The sequence below is a fragment of the Neopsephotus bourkii genome, unplaced genomic scaffold (assembly GCF_033783945.1).
Source record: "Neopsephotus bourkii isolate Nb327-2 ecotype Australia unplaced genomic scaffold, CSIRO-AGI_Nbou_v1 NB_1572, whole genome shotgun sequence".
Taxonomy (NCBI): Eukaryota; Metazoa; Chordata; class Aves; order Psittaciformes; family Psittacidae; genus Neopsephotus; species Neopsephotus bourkii.
Genome location: NW_026902048.1, coordinates 7,231,178 through 7,257,587, shown reverse-complemented (window position 1 = coordinate 7,257,587; position 26,410 = coordinate 7,231,178). Strand labels below are relative to the sequence as shown.

Below are 26,410 nucleotides of genomic sequence, written 5' to 3'. Positions count from 1 at the left end.
GCTGTGGCTGCTCAGACCCAGGTGTGACAAGGCTCAGAGTGATGCGTTGGGTCTCTTGTTGTTGCAGGTGCATGTTTGCCTACAAACTGGGCCTGCAGGACCTGCCCCAGTCAGTGGCTTTTTTCAGCACAGTGGACATTGACCAGTGCTTAAGGAAGGAGGTGACCATGAGCTGCACGACGCCATCGAATCCAACCGGGATGGAGAAGAAATACGGCATCCCGCAAGGTGAGCAGTGTTTGTGTGACCCAACTGCTCTGTAACGCCCTCTGCACATCCCTCCTCAGCTCGGAGCACTTGGCATAAGCAGTCATTCTGTCCTTGGACACATCAGACACTCCACCTTAGGTAAACTTTATTAGGAGCCTTACAGGAAAAGGGTGCTTTTGGTAACAGGACTCATGTTATGTGGGCAAAAAGTGCACTTCTGTGGGCAAAAAAAGGGCACTTCTGTTCTCACCAAGAGCAAGGCAAATTAAACAAGTGCATGACATAAGGGGCAACACCAACCTAACAGCAAAACCTGCTTTACCTGAGGATGCTGGAGAGGTGACAGCAGCAATTTCCACTCCAAGGCAGGACTGTTTGTGGTTCCAGCTTCCTACTGGTGCTGGTTCCTGCTTCCTACTGGTGCTGGTTCCTGCTTTCACACCCCCACCCAAAACAAGTTGGAATAAATTGAGAGCTGAACTAAAGCACATCGTGACGGTTGCTGTCATGTTACACAGGCTCCGAGTGTACTGCAGCATGCAGGGAACTGAGTGTCCCGTTGTCTTCCAGGAGAAGCTCTGGATATCTATCAGCTAATTGAAATAACCAAAGGTTCGCTGGAGAAGAAGTGATGACGCCAGAGAGCCACAATGATAAGTGTCCAGCCTGCGTGCCAGAGCCCCACTGGCCTTCAGGAGGAGATCTTTGGCAGGGACTGATCCTGGTCACCCTGTTTCGTTTTTGGCTGTAAGAAGGGGTGCTCCTGAGAAGGACGATGTTGATAGCAGCACACTGGAAGAGCAGAGGCGCTTCTAAAAGCAGCAGCCAGCTATAAAACCTGAGACAGGGGCCAGGCATGCTTGCACAGCCATGAAGGAAGAAGTGGTAAGTATTTGCTAAGAGAAGCAATAACCCATCCTCTCCATACAAGCAGTTCTCCAAGACCAGACCAGGCGCTGTGGAAGGAGGCAGCAGCAGCAACCCCAAGCTTCATTTTCTTCGCTGTCTCTTCTTTTTGGGTTCCTGGTTCTCATCTGTCTGCTCTGCTGTGTTGCTCTGGAGAGGGGAGGGAGAAAGAAGTACAGACTGTGATTGTTTGTGTGTGATAGAGATTAGGGAAAGTTTGCTTAAGGCAAGAAACTTGGATGTGCAGAATGGGATTTAGCTCTTCTTCCTCCTAACAATATGGCCTGAATATGGGACTCCTCTTACCCACTGAGACTTTCCCTGTGGACTTTACTCGGTTCATGCTGGAACTTAGACCAGTTATCAATGGCACAGGACAGGGACTGCTTGTGCTGGGTTTTGGTTTGTTGAAGCACTCAGGAAAGTATGGGCAAAACCACCAATAAAAAACTGGACAATCAATTACGTAAATGGCTTATTTCCTTTTCTCCAGCACAGGTTGTGTTACCTTCACCAACACTATCTAGTAGAGATGGGTCTGAGGATTATGATGCTTTGCAGTGTTTGTCCTGCCAGCTGCTTATCTACAGAAGTCAACCTGGATGCAAAACCACTTTGCATCATGCACAAACATTTGATCCTGGGCAGGCAGGAGGTCCTCAGAGGTAACACTGACACCTCTCTGCTTGCTGAGGAGAGTCTCACTTCCTAAGCCCAGAGATACAGACATCTGGTGCATGGAGATAAAGGTCACTCAAGGCAGACGGCTGGAGTGTTGAGGATCATAGCCAGACTGTTCACTCCTTTGTCTTCCCTGGGTTAGATCTCGCTGATACAGATTCCCTGATTTCACATGTACCTGCAGACAGCTGGCCTCAGAAGAGGGGTAAAGCTGTTGGTAAAAGCAGATAAATGAGTTCTGACCTGGTCATTGTTGGGCTCATTTTCAGCATCCTCTGTGCTGTGCTCCTGCAGCGTGCTGTTTAGCATGGATGCATTGATGCGGAAGTCCCTGGAGGTGCTTAGCTTCATATATTGCATCAAGTTCACCTGCAGAAACCAAGGTGAAACCAGGGGGAGAGGACATTATGCCAGCAGCATCTTTGTTTAGTTCTCCACCCTGCCTAGTCCTTTGCACAGCACTGGGACTGAGTCCATCACAGCAATAACACAGGATTGAAGCAAAAGGCAGGTGAAAATCCTCCTGCCCCCATGTGATCCAGTGGCCCATTTGTTTTCCTAAAAGCCAAGTGATTACCAGTTACTGTTATGTAGTACCTCATCATGGTACATTTCTCTCTTGCTTATAGACAGGCAAAAAAAGGGGGTGAAGCTGTGGAAGTTTCTGCTCAACCAGAAACCATCTGAGGTCAGGTCACAGGCACTATTACCATTGATACCTGCAGGTACCAGTGTGGTGGCAAGTCAGTGGGCCATGAGTTTGGACAAGGGCTGCAAGAAATGTGAGATCCTTGAGCATTAATAGAGACTTTAAAAGGCAGCCCAGCCATAACCTCTATCCAGCCACTGATCCCACTTAGTTCTGGTCACAGAAGAACTCTGCTTTACCTTACCTTTGATTTCTTGGAGAGATGGATAAGGAACTTCTCATATTGCTCTATTGCAAAAATCAGGTTTGGGATGGGCTTGGTCTCCCGAAGCACCTTGGCCTGAAATGCAGAACAGGGTGGGATAGATCAGATTTAGAACAATGAACATGACAAGGTTGTCCTTTATTTCATGTGTGTGAGCTTTTAGGCTGTGTTTAGTGAAGGTGGCTTTGTTGTTACTGTTATTGTGTGGTTGGTTTTTATAATGTTTGCTTGGGTTCTCTTAGACTTCTCTCTGAAGTTAAGGCAGGTTCAATTTGATTTTCACTTAAAGGCCCAAATGACAATTTGTCATTGGTGATCTATAAGAAGCCACTTCAGGTAACACACAGCTTGAGGTATGATGCCAAGTTCAACTGCAGCCCATGTGCTAATGGTGAGTAAGTCTATCTTACCATGACTGTGGAGACTGCAGCAGATTCATCCTCTTTCTTCTTCTTTTTCTTCTCTTCTGCAAAGCTTAAACTCTCACTGTGGATGTTCTGAGGGAGGATGCCAAAAGATGTGGCATTAGAAGGTAAGCAGGCAAGAAGAAAGGCCAGCTAAGTAAGGCCAGAGAATTACTTGCTCTGACTAGCTAACAGCATTACCACCTTGATGAGAGAAAGGGGGTGATAAAAGAAAGATGGAATTGGGAATCTCAAAAAAAGAAGGAAAGAAAAGCTAATTTCGTGACCTATACATTGAGAAATGTGTGTGAGAAGATACAGCTTCCCCACCATGCCTGCTGTACAGTTCCTGTGGCCCTCACTCACATACCCAATTCCTCTTCAAGCAGCTAAATCCAGTCTTCAGCACTGCAGTCTTTGGCACCCACATCACTTTACACTGTGATGACTGCAGTGTTCTTGACCTTTATTTGCCATTGTGGTTAAAAGCAGTATTAATCTCATCAAAAAAACTCCCACCAAACTAAACCTCAGCTCTTCAAACACTCTTCCTTCCCTGCTCAAGCAGAAATCAGCACGCTCAGTCCCAATGGTGCTGAAATGCCTTATACTATTATTTGACACAGTAAAGCTTGAACTATAAGAAACTCAAGTCATGTCAAGAAGATTAATAATCCCTAAAGGTGCCCATGCAGTGCAGCTGATACACCACTCAGCATCAGACTGACTGACTGTGATTTTGCTCGTTAATTTAGGCCTTACCTGTACATAAGTAATGAATGAGTAACATTGTGGGGTCAAATGGGAACCTGAGAGCTTCACCTGCAAAGAAGGAAGCAGAGAGGTCGGTGTTACTCCTATCTCGAGGCAATGAGCCATTTCCTCCAGCAATTGGCTCACACTCACCAGCTTTTCCAGCCTTCCTGGAATCGTATTTGAGGTGTTGCGGCAAGCGTGGATATACTGCAAGAAAAACAGGAGAGAGTTTGTTCTAGGGATGCTGTTCCCATTCTGCAGCCTGTATTTCCAGGCAGGGCTCAAAGCAGCTCACTCAATGGCACAGTGGGGAGGGCAGGATTTACAAGAACTATCCTCCCCAATGGCTGCTATAACCTACGACATTCACCACCTTGTCTCAAACCAGCTCCATTGGCCTGTTCTTGTGGCCCAGTTCCCCCATGTCCAATGCTTTGAGCCCTAGATGGGAATGAGAGGCAGGAGCAGGATTGCTGAGCACTGTAAGAACACTACTAGTGCCCTCAGTGTGGCACACAGCTGCATGCAGAGGAACCTACAAGATACACTGGGAAGAACCACTCCAAGCCATGCATGGCCAAATTCAGCTGGAGAGAAGCTCTTCTTTATCTCCACCAATACAATTATTGCTGCTCAGAAAGGTCATGAAATTGAGGGCATGAAAGCCAATGGAATAGGGATTCAACTCACGGAAGAGATCAACAGCTCAGTCCTGAGCATAGCTACTGCCAGGGGTCACTCTGAGCTTGCTGCAACAGGGAAGAAGTTTTTAGATCCCAGCCAACCCACTGTCAGCACAGCAGCACTCACATGTTTGATGAGGGAGGTGAGAATTGCATATGTCTTGCTGAGGCTTCTCAGCAGCGTGTCCACACAGCTCCCTGCAGGCAGTGCTGTCTGTACCAGCTCGTGATAAACTGTCAGCAGAGTTCCCAGCTGCAGAATTACACCTTTCTCCAGAGCCTGGGTTTGGTTAGATGCTTGAGAAGACTCTTCTAGAAGAAAGAGATAAATAACTTGTGAATGTGTGTCCAGTGAATCCAGTTATGCAGATGGGAGGCACAGCAGACCACCTTTGTGTCTGATGCACAAAGCGCCAGTGTGGAACAGGAAAAGTAATCACTTGAGGGACTTTGTGACAACACTTACATGGTTCATGTGGAACCAGCTCAAGGGAGAGTTTAACCTGCCCTTAGATGATGCTACCTCAGAATCTCCACATCTTTTTGCTCTCTATCTTCATTTGTTTTTAACAGAGGTGTAACATTAAGAAGAGAAACACTTATATTACCTGACATGTCTGATCCCAGACTGGTGAGTTTCTTGATAAGCCAATCCACCTCTTCAAGGACTTTATCTGCCTGACTCAGAACCAGCAGCTAAACACAGGAACACCAATAACAAAACAGGGTTTTGGAGGAGTTTGGCACAACAGGCATCTACAAACCACCTGTAGCAGAGCAGCCCTAGGCGCTACGGGTTGTTCCATACAGTTTTCACTCACACAAACAGTAGGGGCTGCAGTCTTGGCATTCACTATGGCAAAGTGGGACCGACTCTCCAGTTCTATGTCCTGGTTGGAGGAGAGAAAACAAATTCTGTTGAGTAAAGCTCTAGTTGGTGTCACACAGTTTGCACCAGAGATGCACTCAGTTCGGCCCTGACAGCACTGAGTGATGAGGAGTCAGGCTGCTTCTGCGTCATACCTGATCTATGTCTCCCAGGCAAGCATGGATGTCTTGTGCAAGCTCACGCAGCAGACCAACAGGACTCTTGTACTGAACATGGAGGCTGAAGAGCAGAGACAGCAAACCCTTGCAGCAAGAGATATCCTCTGTGGGGAAGGGAACACAGCCCATTACCAGGTGCAGAGGTCCCCTAGCTAGCTGGGAACATCAGACATCCAGTGAGGGAACACCACGGATTCACTGTGAATTTAACAGTTCCCAGAAACAACATACAGGAGGTGAAAATCCCACCAAAACACCATAATTACAAAAGCACAGTTTACAACATTGGGCATCCCATATAACACTGCAAGGGGAAGTATGGCACACTGGAACCCTCAGCTCATAGAAAAATGATGACCAGAAGCACAATACAAACTCTGGCAAGAGTAGTATCTTTCCAGAGTATAAATGTGTCGATTTGAGCAACAGAAGTGCTAAATAACAGAGAAAACTCAAGAAAGTTGCTTCTCTTTCTTCAGCAACACTATTTATAGAGATTATAGAGTTTCTTCCTCAATACTTGTGCTAATAACCACAATGTCATAGCAGTCTGCCACAGAATGAGACCTGAATGTATCTGTAAGAAAGAGGTAAAAACAGGACAGGCAATAGCAGAGCATCTAAGGGTCTAATACCCAACACATCACATTGAAACATGCTCCCCCAAGCTTACTTACCAAGAGCATTTTCTTTGCAAACTTTGACTGTCCAAGTCAGGAACTGAAGGAACTGCAGATGGGGAGAGAACAGATCATGGCTGTGAAACAGAATTCAATGCACAAAACTAACACTACCACTACTACTACTAAAGGAAAACAATGAATCACAGCAAACGAAGATGGGAAGAGACTCCTCCTAGCAGAAAGGCACCCAGGCATGCCCTGTGAAGTTCCACAAGGGGCACTTAACCTGCTAACAAGTGAAAAGCTGAGATCCAGGACAAGGGAATGGCTATATGTTCCCTTGGACAGAGTAACAGCTCCATTTAATTTAAGGTAAATGATGACTCCAGACTTCTGGCACACTTTTAGTGCAGTTCCTATCTTGTAAAATTGGGGCACATTTAGAAAATGCGTCCTTACATGGAAGGCATGAGGCACCCAGCCAATTTGGACTCGTCACAAGTCTGCTGGCCTTGTCTGCCTCCATTCCCATGCGGAAGCTGTGCCAAAGCCAGGCTCTGTTAACAGTCCCTACTCAAGCAAACAAGTCATTCAGACTCCAGGAGTCCAAAACCAGAATCAGAATGTGCAGGAGTGGGATGGGAAAACAAAGTGTTCTTAACTGTGCAGGTGTGTGACAGGAGAATCACAGACTGCTTTGGGTTGAAGGGACCTTAAAGCCCATCCAGTTCCAACCCCCTGCCAGGGGCAGGGACACTTTCCACTAGAGCAGCTTGCTCCAAGCCCCTGTGTCCAACCTGGCCTTGAGCACTGCCAGGGATGGGGCAGCCACAGCTTCTCTGGGCATCCTATGCCAGCACCTCAGCACCCTCATAGTAAAGAATTTCTTCCTAATGTCTTAAATGCTTGGCAATGTAACAAAACTGCCCCTTTGCCATGGTGTGATCTGCAGGAGAAGGCAGAACCCGCACACGTTAGAACCCTCAGATGTCAGACCAATCTGATCATGTTCTTCTGACACCCATGGCCACGACATCCATCCCTGCCACCCCAGGAAGGCTGTCAAGTACCTGCTGAGAAGTTGGATCGAGGAGTTTGGACAAAGTGGAGAGAACTGTGATGAGCGACTGCGTTTCCTTGGAGTTGAAGTCATCTTCAGAACTGCTGAACTGGTTCACAAGGGACCTCTGATCATGGGAAGGAAAGGCAGAGGCCCTGAGCATGCATGCTTGTTGCAGGGCCACTTTAAGAAGCACATAACCAGAAGCTGCAGCAGATAAAAGAATCAGCAACAAGGAGAATGACAAAGAATGAATGTAAAAAGAGGACTCTTCTAAAGAGCAAGTACTGGGTTTTATGAGTTCTTACACAGAGGCCTGCATATGACTCAGTGTGACCTGTATGGTACTCGGGTGTTTATGCTGCCCTGAAGGACCCTTTAAATACATGTACACTTCAATCCAGCTCTGCACAGCACCCTGAAGAAGCCTTCCTTAGGGATGGGAAACTTCTGCACTGAGAGTGAATCAGTGTCACATTTCCTATCACACACTCAAGCCTGTGGTCAAGCAGCAGAGAGCAAGCAGCATTTTCTGCCAGAATCACCAGTGCTTTGGAACACTCACAGCACAGAGTGGTACTCACCTGAAACTGTCGGATCTGGAAGGCAGCTTTCTCTGTGACATTAATATCCGTTTCTTCTGCGTCACCATCAGTAATATCTGGCAGAGACAGAGAGGTGCAGAAAAAAGCTAAATGCCAAGAGCAGAATACAGGATTTACTTCCAAAAGTGGCAAAGACTGCAAGTGCTCACAGCTAGGGGAGGAATACAGACTGCAGAACCGTGCTGAGCACAGAAATGTGTTAAAGACAAACTTCAAATAGACCAGTGCTATATCAGAACCCAGCTATCCTCTGCCGACTGAGAGCTCTCTAAAAGCAGGTAAAGAGATGTCTGGAACTTGCCTCTGGTGTGAAAATCAATGCTACTAAACCCACCTTGTTATTGAGAGACAAGGAACAGACCCTTCTCTCTCTAGTTATGGATAAAGGGTGCCCACCTACCTACACATGGTCTGGAACACAAAGGCCAGAAACCAGAACAGAGTTGTACCATGTGCCTACCCAGGGCTTGTAGAAACTGGGGGATCCTGGCAGAGTAGAGCTGCTGCACTGTGTTGAAGATCCGCAGCAAACCTTCCAAGCACAGAAGTGAAATGCTTTTGCCCTTCTTCTTCCCTGACTCTTCAACAGCAGCGGGAATTGAAGTGTACCTCCAAAGCAGAACCCTACAGGATGGGAGATGAGTTAGCACCACACGCTCCAGTAAAGCTGGCTGCACAGTGCACAAGCTACAGCAGGGCTAATCACAGATTCTACTCTTTGGATTGTATTTTAACTATGACTAAATTGGGATGTCTTTGTCCTATAGGAAAGTGGAGGGAGAAGAAATCAATTTTTAAGAAGATTTTGTTTCAATGTCAGCAAAACAGCTACAGCTTTCTTCCTGCACAGCTAAATAATTTAATTCTTTCCAGGTCCCAAGGGACCTTCCAATCCCATTTCAAATCCATCTTTATACACTCATTTCTTCCACCTGGCTTTTCCTTCTGTCTCTGACTACCCACACACTGACCACTGGTGTCAAATCTGTCAGTGACAAAAAGCTTTTCTCTTGGCAGTTTGAGTCTTGTGAAATGTCAGATATCACTATAGGGCTCTCTAGTAATAAAACCAGAAAGGTAAAGGCAGGCAAAGCAAAGTGAAAAGCTTTGAAGAAAGCAAAATTGTTTGGCCCAAAGGAGACTTTTCTATTTGTAGGCAAACATCTTTTTTTCTGCTCCCCTAAGCCCACTTCTTCCCTTTTTTGTTCCCTCTCCTTTCTTCTCATTAGTTCTGTCTCCTGCATAGATGATCTTATTCTATTTCAACGTCCAATCACACAAAACATGTAGCTCACATGTAGTCCTAATGACCGCAACAAAAATAGCCTCTATTATTTGGGGCAAGACACAAAACGGGCATTATTCATGGCAGGGGTAATTTGCATTTTGTGCTCTCTGCTGACTGGGATCTGAAAAGACCCCATGCAGATATGACCTAGATCCCAAAAGACATTTACATGGTTAACATTCTTGGCTTTCCAAAGGATCAGATGCAGGATTGTCTTCAAGCATCTTGCAAAAGTCCTAAACAAACGTTTTCTAAAGCTTGTGTCTCTCTTACATCTGTTTTATACTTTAGCTAGAAGTGAATTTTAACTTTATTGCATCCCAGAGGCCTCAAGAATCCAGCTTGTAACAATCCTACCTCCTCTGTGACAGTGAGCGATGAACCAAAAGTCACAAAGAGGCTGAAAATGAGAGTTTGATGGTGTTTGGTTCTTCCAGGCCAAGTACCGTTATTAGAGCTGTATCACTCACTCTGGCACAGCAACTGTACTGCCTCCACTTGATTTCTCAGGAGCAAAGAAAGGCAATGATCTCAACCCAGTAATAATAACTGTTTGAAACAGTTACAGGCTGCATTCTTCTTTCAAAACCCTACTTGAGAATCAGAAATCCTCAAAATGCATTGCTGCTTTTCAGTGCTGCTGTGTCCACGTGCCACAGCGACTCACTGCGTGACTTTGCACAGGTTCTGAAACATCTTCTCAGGATTCTGTCCGTCTGGTCCATCTGTCTGTCCCGTCTCCTCCAGCTGCTGCACCTTCTGCAGAGCTACACTGACAGCATAGCGCAGGAACTCCGTACTGGAGCGCAGGACTGCCAGGCTCTCCTCATGGCTTTGAGCATTGTCCCTGAAGAATCAAAAGCACTGTCAGAGAACTGAACATGCACTCAAAAAGCACAGAGATTCAAAACCTAAATACGTATTAACAAATAAAATCATAGCAGGATTAAGGGTGGAAAAGACCCTTTGTTTTGGTAGCTTGTAGTGAACACTGAGAGGATAGAGTTCCACCAACCTTTCCAAATACACATAGTGTCAATTGATGCCTGGCTCTGTTCCATACAGCTCAAACTGGAGTTTGTTGTCTGGGAACAGGCCGGGACTGGAAGAGCAGAGACTCTCTGAGGTCTTGCAAGTCTCAAGCAAGGCCTGAGCAAGCTGGTTTGTCAAGACCAGCTCTGGTTCCTGCCTGGACTACGATGCTCTCCAGACAACTGCTGTTATCATGCATGCTTTGTACAGAAATTACAGTGCCTATACCCTGTATGCAGTGTACAAAGCAGCCAGCATGCAGACAACACAAAAGCACTGTGTGAATAGGCCTTAAAGCTACTCCAGATGTGACTGCTTCTCACCTGAACAGAGCTGTGAGCAGAGTAGATACAAAACCCATGGACAGGAAGCTCCGTGGAGTTTTGTTACCCAAGTTAGGTTTGTTCTTTCCAGCTTTCTCCTTCAGGATTTCAGAGAGCTTGTTGTAACAAGTAAACAGGCCTAGGACATCCTCAAACTTGTTCTTGCTGCGAAACCGTAGTAGAAAGCATTAATGGAGAAAATCCAGTCTTACAGTTTCCCATTTGAAGCTTCAGTTACCAAATTACACAATGGCACTTTCTAAATGATAAAGCATAACATACAACATCTCCCCACCTCCCTAACAGAGTATGCCTTATCCATTCCTCCTCAACCTGCTCCTCAACAAAATGTCACATCCTATCTCCCACAACACAAGCCACTCCTCGATGTTCTGTGAATGTCTGAGCCACTCACACTCAGAAAACACCCTTCTAAATCCGTGCTGGCACTATTACCCTGTGCTTGGAATGAGGCTGTACTCCGAAGAGCAGGCACAGCTAGCGCTGGAGGGCAAGATTTGATGTTTTACCTGAAATTCCCTATGTTGAAATTGTACTCAATCAGGACCTCACAAATTCCCATCACCTGAATGGCATAAATGTTATTCTTTACACCGACACCAGAAGACAGAGAAAAATCTGCCGATTTATCCTAAGAGGTAAAGGAAACAAGTGAAAAATCTTCTCAAAACCTGACAAGAACTCAGCGTCTTCTTCCACTGAGTCAAGCTGAGAATCTGATTTACCAGTTCAAAGTCTTCCAACTCGCTCTTGATCATTCGTCGTGTGACAGATTCTAACATCTCTTCAAAGTTTTGCTCAAATCCCACATCCTCCTCCTCCTCCTCATCGTCATCTTCAGCTCTTTGGCAGAGACGCACGGTGCTCTTATACCAGGCAAGACAGTGTTGGATACAGCAGAGCAGATGGGCCTGAAGGAAGCAGCCACACAGTCACACTCAGCCTTCTAGCTGGAGGTCACTGGCATGAGGGGATACAGGCCAGACTATCATAGCTGGAGGCAAAAAGATGCCTTCAGGGGTTCATGTAAGTCCCAAGAACATGCCTTATTCTGGAAACATAGGGATGCTTAGTCCTACACACAACTACCCTGCCCTAGCTTCAATGTCTGCCTGAGCTTGGCTATATAGGATGCAAAGACTTAAATCCCACTGCTCCCTCAACCCATCCACCTCATCTGGTGGAAAGGGAACTCCAAAAGGGCTCTCACTCTAGCTGAGGCATGTGCTCTCTTCCTGGGTGTGCTACTGCAGCACAGCACAGAAGCTTCCTTAGGGGAAAACACAGCGACTAGTTTAAACTGGTTCCCTTGGAAATCCAAGGAATTGTTGAGGTCTCATCTCCAACAGTTTCAAAGGAGCAAAACCAAAGGGCAGATTCTTCCCCTATTACACATACACACTGCAGGACTATCTTATGTGGAATTAAGTTAAAGGAGAGACAAAAAAAGCCTAGGGTGAGTTCAAGAGAGTGTAAAACAGCTACACTATTCCTAGAGCATTTTTCACACAGGTCACCTAAACCACTATGCCAGTGGAGCTCTAATAGATAGCCTGAGGCAGGGGTGAGATGCCCAGCTCTACTGTCATTAAAAGAATTGCTCCAGGCTAGAAAAAGCTGAAGAAACACAAGGTATTCAGCTCATGTAGCAGCACAACTAAAACGCTATGGAATAGATGAGCTTGCAGCTGTGGCCTGTAGCTCTTACCAGTGGTTCCTGCAGAAAGATTTGATCTCCTTGAGCCATAATACATCCTTCAAGTTTCAATGGAGGCAGGAGGTCTGGCTGGGGCAAGTAATATTGCTTTATCTGTCACAGAAAACAAGAAATAAAAATAACCAGTTACTTGGTAACTGAGCCTCTCAGGTTGTTTGGAAACAGAAGATAATCTTCACACTCCATTTCACAGAGCAAAAACTGGCACTGTAATAAAGGGACTGTACATCTACGTGAGCTACATCATCCATTAGTGATTAAAAAGCCCTCTTGAGTTGCTTATGTACCTCTCAGCCCTGAAACAAGTTTACCTGACCACTTGCTGTTGTGTTGCCTCCACTTGCATTTCACCTGCATCCTTTAACTTGCTTAGTTAAGGACTTACTTAAGGACCCACACTGAACGCTTGGCCCTGTTATGGCATCCAGCTTCCTGGCCTAAGGGTGCAGGCAGTTATGGAGGCTACACTTGGCACTAGAACAAATCCATCAGAGATTATGCTTGCATCAATCCCTGTCTATATCCAAGTACTGATATCCTATATCAATACTTGGAGGATATCCCCTTCCTTTGGCACATGACAGGAAGGTGATATCCTCCAAGTATTGATATAGGATTAGAACCAAAATAGGGAAAGTTATATATACAATGATGCTATAAAACTCTATACATTTACACCAACTTCCCCTTAAGTGCCCTCTGCAACCCAAAAGCTGCCTTGTCTCTGTTCATGTTCCTTTCTCAAACCCTCTACTGTCATGGGAAAGCTGGAATTAGTCAGCATGAACTCTATGGATGATTAAAGGGAAGAAAATTACTTGTCTCAAAAGAAAGCACAGCCTGTCCAATGGACTGAGGAAATGTGATTGTCTTGTTGCCATGAGCAACACTGTTGGGGGATGAGTTAATCCTCCCAGATCCTACATGGGCTTGGGTATTCTCCCGATGGGAGGACAGCAATAATAATTACTCTGTCAGCACACATCCTTGGGGATGTATGGGAGGGTAACTGCCATGCACTGCTAAGGAACAGGCACAAGCACTTCTCTGGGCTCGTACTTCTCACAGCACCTCAGAACTGAAGGGCTGGAAAGGACTCAAAGAGATCCTTCCTCTACCATCCTGTGAGAGGATATGAACCAGTCTCCAGGCGTTTCCCCAGTCTGCTCTCTCAACATAGCAGGGATCTGAACACCTCCTTAGAGAAGTGCCACACACTTAAACCTGTTTCCAGTCTAAGGGAGAACTATTTCCCCAATATTTAACCTGAATTGTTTGCTGTAGTGGTTGCAGTGCAGAATTCTTAGTGTCTACAGCCACAGCACACAGCGTTACTTTACCTGGGACAAGAGTGTTTCCATTATAGAGCTGGCCAGCTGGGAGTTCCTGCGAAGGACGTCATAGAAACCCTGGAGACAGGAAGGAAGGACAAGTTGGCTTTACATGGCAAAGAAAATGGACCAGATATAACCCAACAATAAGTTGGTGTCATAAGACACCAGTGACCATTTGGCACTGCAAGGAACTGTGAGGAAGTAACAATGTGCTCAGTGTAAAACCCCATACCTGGCAAAGCAAAGGCACCACAGAAAGAAGGTATGAATCAGAAAGAGTATGAATTTCCTCACAGGGGCCCTCCTACAAGCTGTATCTCCCTAGCAGCGGTGGCATCAAGCCCAGAGTGACTTTCACTGCTATTTAACACTAGCACTAGATCCAACTTCAAACTGTGAAATCCTGCTTCAAAGGCAAAACAAGCCAGTGGGGAAACTGTAGGAGGCAAAAAAAATCCTTCAGACTGAGAAAACTCAGTGGTGGATAAAGCAAGCACAAGTCTTACAGCAAGTGACGAACACACCCAAAACCTGCAGCTCACCAAAGGTCAGTCCAACCAAGTAAAGAAAGAAACAAAATCTCTTTGACCTGAATAGGCTTTTTCTCAGGATGGTACCCCATGGTTACCTCAAGCGCCAAGATACACACCCCCAGATGGCTCTTTATATTAGGCCACTTGTCACAAGAAATGTAAAGGACAGACAAGCCTTTTGTAGAAGCTTGCAAAAAGAAGAGGAGAAAAGACTGATCCCTGCTGCACTCTTTAAGGAAGTTGCCACATGTTCTCCAATCAGGGTTTTCTTTGGAGTTCATCATTAACTCACAGCAACTGTGTCTATCCGATGCCTGGTACAACACTCCTCACTGGGCATCAAACATGCTTCCCATTTCCTAGGCCACACTACAGAAAGAGACGTTGATGCATTTTTCCTCTTAAGCAGTGCAGGAGATGAGGAAGATACATCACTGTGTCTTTGGGATTACAGTGATCCAAAATGAAAAGATGCAGAAGGACTGGAAAAATATAGTCCCTAGTACATGTGTCCCATGAAGAACATAACCAAGATGGTAGGTTGTTTTCCACAATAATGTGATCATTACTTACCTGGGGCTACACTAGAACCAGACTACAGAAGAGACAGTGGCTGTCTAAAAGGAGATTGAAGGAACCACGTTTACCTCGTATAACATCAGCCGAACATCCGCCTGCTGGCTCAGACACCGCCTCAGGCTGCCCAGGATTTCAAGGCAGAAGGCCTCATTAGCTGCAGAATTATAGCAGGCATGAACATCTGCCTGTACCTGGGAGGGGATATTAGCCACGTTATAGTGGTTACAGTTCTCAAATTATCACTACACACAAGCAAGGTGGTAAGGGGCCTGGCCCCTAAACAATCACTGAAACAGGCCTTAGCGTGCTGCCAGGCTCTTTATCATCATCATGGAGTAGTGTGAATGCTCCCTAGAACACTGGTGCTGTAAGACAGAATGAGAGGCAACATCCTTAGGCCAGCTTCTCATTGCATTTCCCAAAGCTCTCCTTCCAGGACTAATTCTTACTGAAGTTTTATTTCCAGTTTTGGGAAACACTCTACTCTTGAATTGTTTCAAACAGGGACTCTTCATCAGGGAGTGCAGTGACAGGAAAAGGGGGAATGGGTTCAAACTTCAACAGGGAACGTTCAGGTTAGATATGACGAAGAAGTTCTTCCCTCTGAGAGTAGTGAGGCCCTGGCACAGGGTGCTCAGAGAAGTGGTAAATGCTCCATCCCTGGCAGTGTTCAAGGCCAGGCTGGACAGAGCCTTGGGCAACATGGTCTAATTGGAGGTGTCCTTGCCCATGGCAGGGGGCTGGAACTGGATGATCTTAAGGTCCTTTCCAACCCTAACTATTCTATGATTCTATGGTATCAGACATGAGACTGTCTCGTCTGTCCACCCAAGGGACTGCAGAACAGCACTTACCTGAGTGGCACCAAAGGCCTGGCTGCACTGGGAAGAGGCCAGGCTGCCCAGGATCTTAAAGTTTCTTAACAGAAGCAAAAAGCCAGCAACTGCAGCTTTCCGAGCATCGAGCTGCCTGTGAGGCAGGAGAAAAAAAGAGAAGCATAATGAAAAACTGAAGCAAGAAGCTCAGAGGTAAATACAAGACCAACTCAGCAACGAAAAGGAGTCCACAAATAAGGGCTGACTGGGCTCAATGGAACTGTATTCCCCAAGAGGGCAGCACAGTCCCAAGGAGTTGAGAGCTTGGCAGTTGGCTGAGAACTCCTTTGCTCTACCTGCTCACAACAGTCAAGTTCCTTTCTGTCTTAGCAGAGGGACAGACCAAAGCATTAAATATCCCCTGAAAACTGGAATGGGAAAGTCTCAGAGCTGAAAAATTGCTCACAAAAAGCTGGTGTTTTGCTTTGCTCATGGAAACTCTGGGTCTTTCCCAAGAGCAAGTCCCTTGCCTTGAATAATAATCTTAAATTATGAATTCTGTATTCATAACCAGGCAGCCACTGCCCAACAAAATCCAGTTTATGATCACAGCATCACGAAGACAGCGGGATGGTTTGGACAAAGCATTACCAAGACAACAAGCCTGCTTCTCTACCACTCTGTAAGGGATCAGGGGAAAAGTGGTAGCTCAGCATTCCAGACTCTCCCTAGCTTCTGGATGTACTCAGCAGTGTAGACACACACTGGAACTGGTTTTAGTTTTGCCTACTTATTTGGCATTCCCAACAGCTTTCTGAATTCCCAAAGCCCAGTTAGCTGGGGTTTGGGATTTGTGTCTCCATTCAGTAAGCTGCGACTGTATTCAGTGCTAGGTTAAAGGGTTAGGAGATGTCACCATCCAACGTAGTAAGAAGAGACTCATCCAAACCAAACGAAACATACTTCCACTCCAGAACCATAGATGAGTTGTGGAAATCTTTTCAATGAATCCCTTCCCAGCTTACCTGGAAAAGATAGCTTTCTGGAGAACAAGTATCAGGGAGTCCCTCACTGACATGCTGACTTTGAGCAGAGGCTGGAAAGGAAAACAGGCTTTGGAGAGAAAAGCACTAAGGCATGCCAAGCCCTTGGGGCATATGAGCTCATCTTCCTCAGGCCCATCTGGCCCTGTGTTTCCAATACTGTCATCAGTACAGTAGGAAAACCAAACCATTTTAAGCCAGTATAAAATTAAACCCAGAGAGGTGTAGCAGTGAGACACCTCACAGGTTAGTGAGGACACGGTGCAAGGGTTTGGGAAAAGAACAGTTATCCCAGATTGGACAAAGCAGGTAAAAATTTAATACCAGGGCAGTATCTCAGCCCAGACAAACAGAAACACTGACACAGAGCCTGGAAGGAGAAAAATCAACATGACAGCTCCAGCTGTTCAGTTAAACACTGCATACTTAGTTTTGTACAGCGTGCAGCATCTAGGCATCTTCCATATGAAAGGTCAGCACAGAGCAGCTTTGGTACCATGCCAGACCACATCATATGCTTTTTGTTAGAGGGCACATGCAAATCCATGCTTGAAGAACAGTTCCATGCTACACCAAAGAACCTACAGCAGAGCATGAAGGTTTATTTTACAAGGAGGTTTAACAGATCATGCATATAATTGTGGCCTAGTGCTGTCACTGGAACTAAACTAGCAAGGATATTCATGGAGATATGCAAAGCTTTACCTGTACTGCCCGGAGGAGCCCTTGCACTGTGTCAATGGGCAGAAAGGACAAATTGTCAAAGGTCTCTGTGACTTTGGAGGATGAAGACTGAAGCACAAGAGGAGCAGACACAACAATACTGGACAGCAAGTCTGAAAAACAAAAGGACAATCGGGGTAAGAAAATGGGTAAGAAAAGTCTAACCAAAAGATGTCTATAGAGCTAACAATTACAGATAATCAAAGCCCATCCACCATACAGAGCTCAGGACAGGATAAGCATTGAAAATCTGAGCTCTGCTGCAGTCACACAATGTAAAATGCTCACAACCCAGCTGAAGGGCCTCATCCCACCAGATGGCACTGAGGTATAAGAGAAGAGGCTGCAGCAGAGGCATTTTGGCAGTCCCAGTGACTCCCAAGCACCTGCCCAAGGATGAGGAGGAAGGCAAGGCTAAGGAACATGGAACAAATTGCTGACTGATGGATACCAACTGTCTGTGTGTCAGCTGTGCCATGGCAACTGTCTGCAAACTTTACCTGTGGTGAATACACGGTAATCTGATGCAGCTGACACCTTAGTAAGAGAGGAAGGAACAAGTGATTTTCTTGGCTTCAGGTCACTTCATCAGGAACTTAAGAAAGCCAACTGTATGCTGGGCTGCATTCAAAAAAGTATGGCCAGCAGGTCAAGGGCAGGGATTTTTCCCCTCTGCTCTGGTAAGACCCAACCTGGAGCACTGCATTCAGCTCTGGAGCCCTCAGCACAGGAAAGACATTGACCTGCCAGAGCAGGTCCAGAGGAAGACTACAGAAATGATCAGAGGATGTAGCACCTCTCTTAAGAAGAAAGGTTGAGAGAGCTGGGGTTGTTCCGCCTGGAGAAGACCCTGAGGAGACCTTATTGCAGCCTTTCAACACTTAAAGGGTGCTTATAAGAAAGATGGGAATAAACTTTTTAGTAGGGCCTGCTGCAATAAGACAAGGGGTGATGGTTTTAAACTAAAGGAAAGCAGATCTAGACTAGATATAAGGAAGAGAGTTTTTACAGTGTAAGTGGTAAAATACTGGCACAGGTTGCTCAGGGACATGGGAGATGCCCCACCCCTGGAAACACTCAAGGTCAGGTTGGACAAGGCTCTGAGCAACCTGATCTAGTGGAAGATGTCCCTTCTCATTGCAAGGGGATAGGACTTATCTTTAAAGGTCCCTCCCAACCAAAACTATTCTATGAATCTATGAACTTGTTTCAAGAAGCTATATTCTGAGTTTCTGCAGGGCAGGACACATTTCTCTCTCTTTCCTGTTACCTATGAAGTGCCTGACAGGAGACCCTGCTTTTGTGAGGACTCTGTTCAGGACCTGCTCAAGAATATCGCTTCTGATGGGCTCATGAACCTGAAATGAAAAAGAACAACAAATAAAAATGATGCCTCACAGCACAGGCATCATGCAGCACAAAGCAAATCCAGATCTCACAGGTAAGATGGGACTGGCTGCCTGAAGTCCCCTTTCAGCTAAATTCACACAGGTTGATTCAGATTCCACCCCAGGCCAAGCAGAACCAGCCCATCAGAGGCACACACTTGAAAAATACTGGGTGACATCAGTGGTGGGATGCAAATCTACTGCTTCAGTGGAGATGTTGGTTTCAGTCCCACCCCTGACAGATCTCCTTTGTCCCTCTGAATTTCTCTACCTTCTTTGCAGTTTCTTGGGAAGTGTAATAGGGATTACACAAGTATCATGGTAGCTGGAGCAGATTAGGATTAGGTCTTCATGAGGATGGTCTCTTCCAGTTGGATGGGGCAAAGAGAAGACTAAATCTGGTACTGTGTGTAAACAGTAAAGAGAAGACTAAATCTGGTACTGATGGATACAGCAGGCAGAGTTCTGACACCGTTTACCAACAGAGCTCTCTCCCACACCAAAAAAATCCCTCTCCAAAACACACAGTACCTTAAATGTTTCCAGCAGGATGCTTGCTCCCAGTTTGCAAGCCTGCTGAGCTGGCATTTTTGAAAGGCCATAACTGGCATCAGCAGCTTTTCCTCCAAAGGGCTTTTTTGGTTCATATGATTCCATTAGGCTGAAGCCAAGATCCACCAGGCCCTGTGTAACATGGTCCCAGCCAAAGGCACTGAGGAAAGCATTAAGCAGACCAGGAAAGAAACAACTTAGTCAGAGAAAAGGTTTAGATTAGAGCAGTTTAAAGTAAAATTTTCTACAGTCATTCCAGGGTCCAAAGCAGCAATAGGAGATACTTGATCACACCAGGGACTATCCCTCACAAGCCCATGACTGTCTCTAGGCTGAGGGACAGGCATTCAGCACAACACATCTTGCAGTCCAGACTTCCCTTCCAAAGGTTTCCTCACTGTGGGGAACAATGTGCACTCAGGCCTGATTTGAACGTGACAGTAGGCTACAGCTGGGATGCACAAATATCCTACTGATCCTGAGATCTTCAAGTCAGAAAGCAAGAGAGAAGAGGAATGCCTCTCATCAAACTGAAGGACAGCTGCGGACAGATCAGAGTTATCCTCCCACAGGATGTTTAAAGGACTAACCATGTGGGGGAAGAAAACAGTGGACCTATCATTCATTCCTTGATCAGAACACAAACTACAGCCAGCAGCATGACTCATATGACCATACTGATCATCAACTCATACAGAGCTTCACCAGTAGGAAGCAGATAGAGGGTCCTGATCAGTTTAGTCCTTTGTACCACCAGATTCTGGGATCTGAGGGAGGGAGAGCAGATTTACACAGCTGCATTTTGTTGCCTTTTTTTTAGGTCACCAATATGAAACCAGGATAAAAACTTTGGATTTTGACACTGTTCCCTGGCCAGCAGTATTTAGCATCCCAGACCATTCCCCTTTAAAAGCCCTCTTAGCGTTCTGCAGCATGTGGCAACAACTCACCTGTTTTCCACCACTTCGAGAATGACAGCAGTTACATCATACTGTTGAGGAAACAAATCCTGCAGAAACTTGGAGGCCTGAAGGAACTGCAGGTCCCTGCAGCTTCTTGTGATTGATGTTTTCAAGAAATCAAATACCTGGAACACAAAATCATTGAGTGAGAGGAAACGATCTTTGAAATGAGACCTGTATAGTCTTGGGCATGTTCCAGTAAGAGCACCAGCCAGAGCACAAGTTCCAGTAGAGCCTGCCAAAAGTCTGAACTCACTTCTGTCTCAGGACAAATACACCAACCTCATTAAGTGCCTCAAGGAGGGCAACCTGCTGCCAGATGCTCTTCAGGTGGCCAACACAGAGCCAAAGCATTACAAAAAATAAGACATTGCTTTTCTTCTCATCCTGTAACACCAACCCCCAGGAACCACAGCTCTGGAAAATTCTGATATTGCTCTGGGGTCTTTTATAGTGTTCAGTAAACTACAGGGTACCAATGACCTAACTGCCTCCCCACAAACATCCTGAAACCATTTTAAGACTAGTTCTGATGGGACTATGACTTAATCATGCTTCCTTTCCCTTCCAAGAAGTGCAGTGTACATACCCATGCAAGCTGATCACCCACATACCTGTTCTTGCTGTCTGTGTTTTACTGCAACTGATAGCAAAAGAGCCACGCTGAAGGGACACAGGGCTCTAGCAGGGTCCTTCTGCTGCTCAGTCTAGAAAATGGCAAGCAACAGTCAGTTGTTAAACTGCAGCATCCCGCTAGCTCAGGGAAGCTGCAAGGCACATCTGCCTTCAAACATATCACAGCACTTTTACAAGTGAACATGACTGCAAACACAAAAGCTGTTAAATCCTTTCTACAGATAACCAGTTAAATTTAAAACCCCTGCTTCAGCATCTTTAGCAGCAGAGCCTGCTCCATCTGTGTCCTACCTTTAGATGTTTGATTAGTTCCTCGCCAAGGTCCTGATCCAGGTTGATAACAGAAACAATATGGAGAATAACGGTGCCTTCCACGTGGCGGAGTTGGTCCAGGGGCACTGTGGCTACCTCAAGGTCCCCTGATCTGTAAGTTTCAAAACCAAGCCATCCAAAGCCATGAATCATTTCTTATGCATCAAGGAGGATGTACTTGTACAAGGTTTAACAACTTGAGTTTGAGGAGCCCTGGCCAGGACCAGGGTGACTACAATTAGGATCACAGAATAAACTAGGTTGGAAAAGACCTTCAAGATCATCAAGTCCAACATCAAGTCCAGCACTGCCAAGGCCACCACTAAACCATGTCACTAAGGGTTTCATCTAAATGGCTTTTGAACTTCCCTGGGCTGCCTGTTTCAATGCCTGACCACACTTCTGGTGGATATTTTCCTAACATCCAGTATAAACCTTCCCTAGTGCAGCTGGAGGCCATTTCCTCTTGTCATATCGCTTGTTACTAGGGAGACCAGCCACCTCCTATACCTTTACCTAGGTAGTAAGAAAAGGGGATGACAGAGAAAGAACTTACTGTGGAACCTTCTGTTCTTCCTTTTGTCTCTTATCCAACTGATTGAAAAAACTGATGATTCCTTCTAAAACAGTCTTCTTACTGCCCTGCGAGGGAGGACATCACATTGAGCCACTACAGGGCTTGTACCCATCAATTACAAATGTCATGGTATCCTTCTTTTCCCTTCATCAATCCCTGAGGTGGGGAGGGCTCCCATCCAGGTCATTTCCAAATGAAGCCATCCAGTTTAGTTTGTGTATTTCTTTTTACTCTTTATTAAAGAGTTGGAAGAAGCTGAATCTTTCAGATGTTCCCAGGGCTTCTTTAAGTTATTACTAATTAGAAAGGATCCTTTATGTTATAATTAATTGGGAAGGCCTTATGTTATAATCAATTGGGAAGGCTTTCAAACTTCTAGCCTTATATATGTATATATACACACACACATACACATATATATTTGGCCAGTGAACTGGAAACCAGGTGCAAACCAGAAAAACCTCTTAAAACACCCATATCATTTGTCTTTGACAGGATCACTTTTGGAATTGACTCAGTCACAAATGAAGCCCAAGAGCCAGATCACCCTGTCAAAGGGCAGAGATGTTCTTGGCAGCCTCTGCTTGAAGGAAAAGCCCAGGGAATGACATGTGTGCAGCACAAGTCAGACTACAACCCAGAAGGCAGTTAACACTGCATGAGATATTATTATAGTGTGCAGATCACAGTGAGGAAAACCACACTTAAGGACACTGAGAAAAGGCAATCCTCTCTGCTGTCTGCCAGGTCTGTGCTCACCCCTTGTTTCCCAAAGGTTTCCTTCCTTCCCCACAAGGAACATAAAGATTGTATCTATCTCTGAGCAGTCAGCTTCTTCAGGCTAGAGGGAGCTGGAGAAATAAACCTACTGATGTCGTGCTGCATCCTGCTCCCCACATCAGTTTGCAACAATCAGAATTCCTGCCAAAATCCAGCCTATTGCTCAGTCTGTACAGCTATTTTTCTCATGGTACATACCTAAGGGGAGGCTCACGTGAGCTCCTACCTTTGCAGAAAGCAGCAGCAGCTGATAAACCAGAGGGGGAATTTCCTGCAGGTCTAATTTGGAGAACATCCTGAGGACCTTTTCTACCACAAACTGCAGCTCCTCTCCCGACAGTGGAATATCCCTGTTGAATCAAAGATGCAGCCTAATCATTTCCACTGGTTTCCTTCAGAATCCCACAGCAGATTCAGCCCATAACTAAACAAAAGCTTCTAATGTACAGACAGGCAGCAAGTGTTCCCAAAGTCCTCACCAGAAGCAGTTGCCAAAGATTCCTCAAATCCCTACCTCTGTTCCAAGATACTCTTCTTTCTGTGCTTAGATCTCCACATGATGCTCATTAATGTATTATTAACTTGCCAAGGCTCGCTCACACATGGAACAGAAACAATGATGCCATGCCCAGTCTTTGGGCCATGCCTTCCCAAAGCTGTGTTTTTTGTCCAAATGGATCCAACATGGATGTTCATTGACCAACCATTCATGTGGCTGTGCCTGGTATGGTCAGGCCTATTTGTACTTGCCCCAAACTACACGTGAAACAGGGCACAGACAAGACAACAGCACATAGAAGTGTTGATGCTGAAGGGAAAAGAATTACCTGAACATGTTGGCAAGATGGATCACATTCTGAGGATCCCACCTGGTACAACAAAACTAGGTCAGAAAATGGAGAGCAAGCACAATTACCACTTCGCCCTTCCCTCCTCATACACAATTACTCAGTGTCACCATGTCCCTGTTATTTTCTTATATTAAGATTAGAAGCCAGGTTTCCACCAGAAATCACCACCACCACCCAGACTGGTAATGGTTCTGAGCTGCCCCAGCCCGCACAGTAACAAATACCAAGACAGGAATGAAAACAAGTGCTTCCCAAGACCGGTTCATGCAACACTATTACAAGATCTGGGTACAGATCCAAGGATGATAGAACAGGCCAGAGGTGGTGACATTCAGCTCATGATGGTGCCTTTTTCAAAGCACAACATGAAGCCGGTTTGCCATGTAACTAAGAGCTAGCAGGGATGTACGTACTTGCTGGAGCAGAGGGTATTTATCAGCTGTTTCTTAAACTCTTCGCCAGTCAGTTCACCTGAAAAAGCAAAAGTCTTTGAGGAGCTGATTCCAGAGGAAGGGAGGACAGGCTGTAGAGAAGGAACTGAAAGGGATTACCTTTCCCATAAGCCAGGCTCTCCTTCGAACTGGCCAGTGCAGTGAGAACAGTGGAAAACAACTCCAAAGATTTCCCATTAGACAGGCTGCCACCTTTGATAACATCCACAAACAGGGTGGCAAGTTCAGCCAAGGCAGGGCCTGGCAGCTGGTGAACCTGGGAGAACATACAATGTTTGAAAAGCCTGAGGCACTGCACAGAGGTCCACATATACATCCAAACCATCACCAAAAACCAGCAAACAACAACATTCCTATTGGGAAATGTTCCCCTAAAGGGGAGTTCGGCCCTGAGATCTCTATTTTGTATAGAACAGAGCAGTGTATCAAGATGACATAATTATAGGTTTGGAGTTTCAAGTCTAAATTAAAGATAATCACATTTACACACACAGCAAATTCCAACATCAGCTAACTTAGTCCAGGGTGGATCCATGGAAAGGACACAACTCATCTCCCTCAGTGGCCGAGTGAGGTACCTCAATCAACACACAAAGTGATACCCAGGAAACCCAAAGGAATCTCTACCTCCAGCATAAGCAGTCCTATGATTTCAGACACTTTGGCCAGATGCAGGTCTCCTGACTCCACCAGTGGGATGCAGTGCTTGTAAACCTGAAGCCTCCTGAGAACACCACTCTGCTGGGAACAGGGGGAGCCTTGTAAGGAGGAAATACAGAAAACAAAGAATGGACAAAAAGTTATGCAAGTAACATGTTGCTAACCAACAGGAAATTAGCAGGGCTGAACTATCACCTGACTGCAACTCCCTGCTTTATCTATCTGACACAACCGATAAATAAAACAGAGCACAGGAAATGAGAATCTCTTGGATAAAGCAGCTGAAGCACTCAACCCTGCTATCACACCCTGTGCTTCACTCAACCTGCTGCCAGAGATCAGGAAGTGTCAAAATGCTGAGAAGAATCAGGTTGGCAATTAAGTCTCAGCTGGCTCAGCTCTACTCCAAGGTGCCTGTGTTGTCCTAAAAGTGGATTCGTACCCAGCATGTAACAAATCCACATGCTCAGGAGATGTGTTTAGCCAGGCCTGGGCGGGCTGTTGCACAAGTCATGAACATCAAGTTTCAGGGCTCTTTTATACACAAAAATCATAGATTTCATACTGACTGGTTATTAGTTAACATATGACTACATATTCATTCATATAACTGCATGCTTAGAGGAAGGGCCTTCACCTGGGTCAAGGTCTTTTTGATCTGTGGGTGTGATTATTAGTACAATAATTCACTTCAGAATGAATCAAACTTCAGTTTGACTGCTAAGTTGGTTAATTGGACAGCCACTTTGCCAAGCTGGAAATAACATCATCAATCTCAGATGTTCTCCTTTGATGTTTTAAACAGAACCAGGTCCTGGTTTTACTCATTAATTCCTTATTGCTAATGAACATGTTCTTGACCCAGGTTCAAGACCCTAATACGTACAGTAACTATGACTACCAACAGCCAATGTAAAATATATCACCTAAGGCCTGGCAAAAGTAAAGCCCACTTACAACAGGCTCATTAATGTGTCAGTCCAGTCTCCTATCTCCCCGTACCTGTTTTGGGATATCACGTTTCCCTGGGCAGCCCTGACCAGCTGATTTTCACAGATTCACAGGATGGGTTGGGTTGGAAGGGACCTTAAGATCATCCAGTTCCAAACCCCTGCCATGGGCAGGGACCCCTTCCACTAGAGCAGCTTGCTCCAAGCCCCTGTGTCCAACCTGGCCTTGAACACTGCCAGGGATGGGGCAGCCACAGCTTCTCTGGGCACCCTGTGCTAGCGCCTCAGCACCCTCACAGGGAAGAACTTCTGCCTTATATCTAACCTGAACCTCCCCTGTTTAAAGTTGAACCCATTACCCCTTGTCCCATCACTACAGTCCCTAATGAAGAGTCCCTCTCTGACATCCCTACAGGCCCCCTTCAGACACTGGAAGGCTGCTATGAGGTCTCCACGCAGCCTTCTCTTCTCCAGGCTGAATAGCACCAACTTTCTCAGCCTGTCTTCATATGGGAGGTGCTCCAGTCCCCTGATCATCCTCGCGGCCTCCTCTAGACCTGCTCCAACAGCCATGTCCTTATGTTTGTTTCCACCAGAAGTCACACGTCCTGGTGCCCATGACCACTTCTCCCTCACCCCCACCCAGCGCATCTCAGTGCTTACCCACCTTTGAAGATGCCTCTTAGCAAAGCTGCCGTCTCCCTGCCGTTCAGGGCCTGCCTTGTCACCATATCGCTCAGCTGCAAGGGAAGGGGACGCCGTGAGCTGCGCTGCACCCAACAGCGCGCACCCGCCCCGAACACCGGGCCCGGCCGCTGGGTACCCGCGCACCTCGCTCTCCCCCAGGCTCTGCAGGGCCTCCTGGAGCCGCTCGGGAGCCTCCTCGGCCGCCAGCGCCAGGATGCGCTCAGCCATGGTGCCGGGACACGGGCACAGCGCCCCGGAGCCGGCCCCGCCGCCACGAAATTCCCGCCCGGAAGAGCCCGCCCGTCA

At 46.2% G+C, this 26,410-nt stretch overlaps 2 protein-coding genes across 2 annotated transcripts in view; one reads left to right on the top strand and one right to left on the bottom strand.

Annotated features, from left to right (window-relative positions):
- POLG (DNA polymerase gamma, catalytic subunit) overlaps positions 1-1,581 on the top strand; it is a 10,529-nt gene extending 8,948 nt beyond the window's left edge. The window contains exons 21-22 of the mRNA XM_061371351.1: positions 68-228; positions 781-1,581. Coding sequence (XP_061227335.1) covers positions 68-228; positions 781-842 — 223 coding nt within the window. The 3' untranslated portion in view covers positions 843-1,581. The remainder of the gene's footprint in view (positions 1-67; positions 229-780) is intronic.
- On the bottom strand, positions 1,151-26,410 carry FANCI (FA complementation group I). The gene is made up of 37 exons (XM_061371349.1): positions 26,249-26,410; positions 26,085-26,157; positions 24,435-24,565; positions 23,907-24,063; positions 23,769-23,826; positions 23,332-23,373; positions 22,731-22,854; positions 21,704-21,789; positions 21,127-21,259; positions 20,814-20,906; positions 20,188-20,324; positions 19,217-19,397; positions 18,568-18,655; positions 17,280-17,410; positions 16,557-16,627; positions 15,571-15,685; positions 14,785-14,907; positions 13,611-13,679; positions 12,262-12,363; positions 11,279-11,464; positions 11,063-11,184; positions 10,533-10,697; positions 9,845-10,024; positions 8,350-8,513; positions 7,869-7,945; positions 7,295-7,411; positions 6,279-6,330; positions 5,578-5,705; positions 5,376-5,444; positions 5,163-5,250; positions 4,682-4,866; positions 4,022-4,078; positions 3,878-3,937; positions 3,122-3,208; positions 2,691-2,786; positions 2,041-2,166; positions 1,151-1,266 (listed from the first exon to the last, which is right to left on the bottom strand). Exons 1-37 carry the CDS (start codon positions 26,330-26,332, stop codon positions 1,201-1,203), a joined length of 4,023 nt encoding a protein of 1,340 aa, XP_061227333.1. The 5' UTR covers positions 26,333-26,410; the 3' UTR covers positions 1,151-1,200.

Bases quoted from the DNA above. Each gene is read 5' to 3' on its own strand.
- FANCI (XM_061371349.1), bottom strand. From the start codon at position 26,332: ATGGCTGAGCGCATCCTGGCGCTGGCGGCCGAGGAGGCTCCCGAGCGG. The intron at 26,158-26,248 runs GTGCGCGGGTAC...CTTCCCTTGCAG, and splicing joins AGAGCCTGGGGGAGAGCGAG to CTGAGCGATATGGTGACAAG. The intron at 11,185-11,278 runs GTAAATCAGATT...TTTACCTCTTAG, and splicing joins AGTTGGAAGACTTTGAACTG to GATAAATCGGCAGATTTTTC.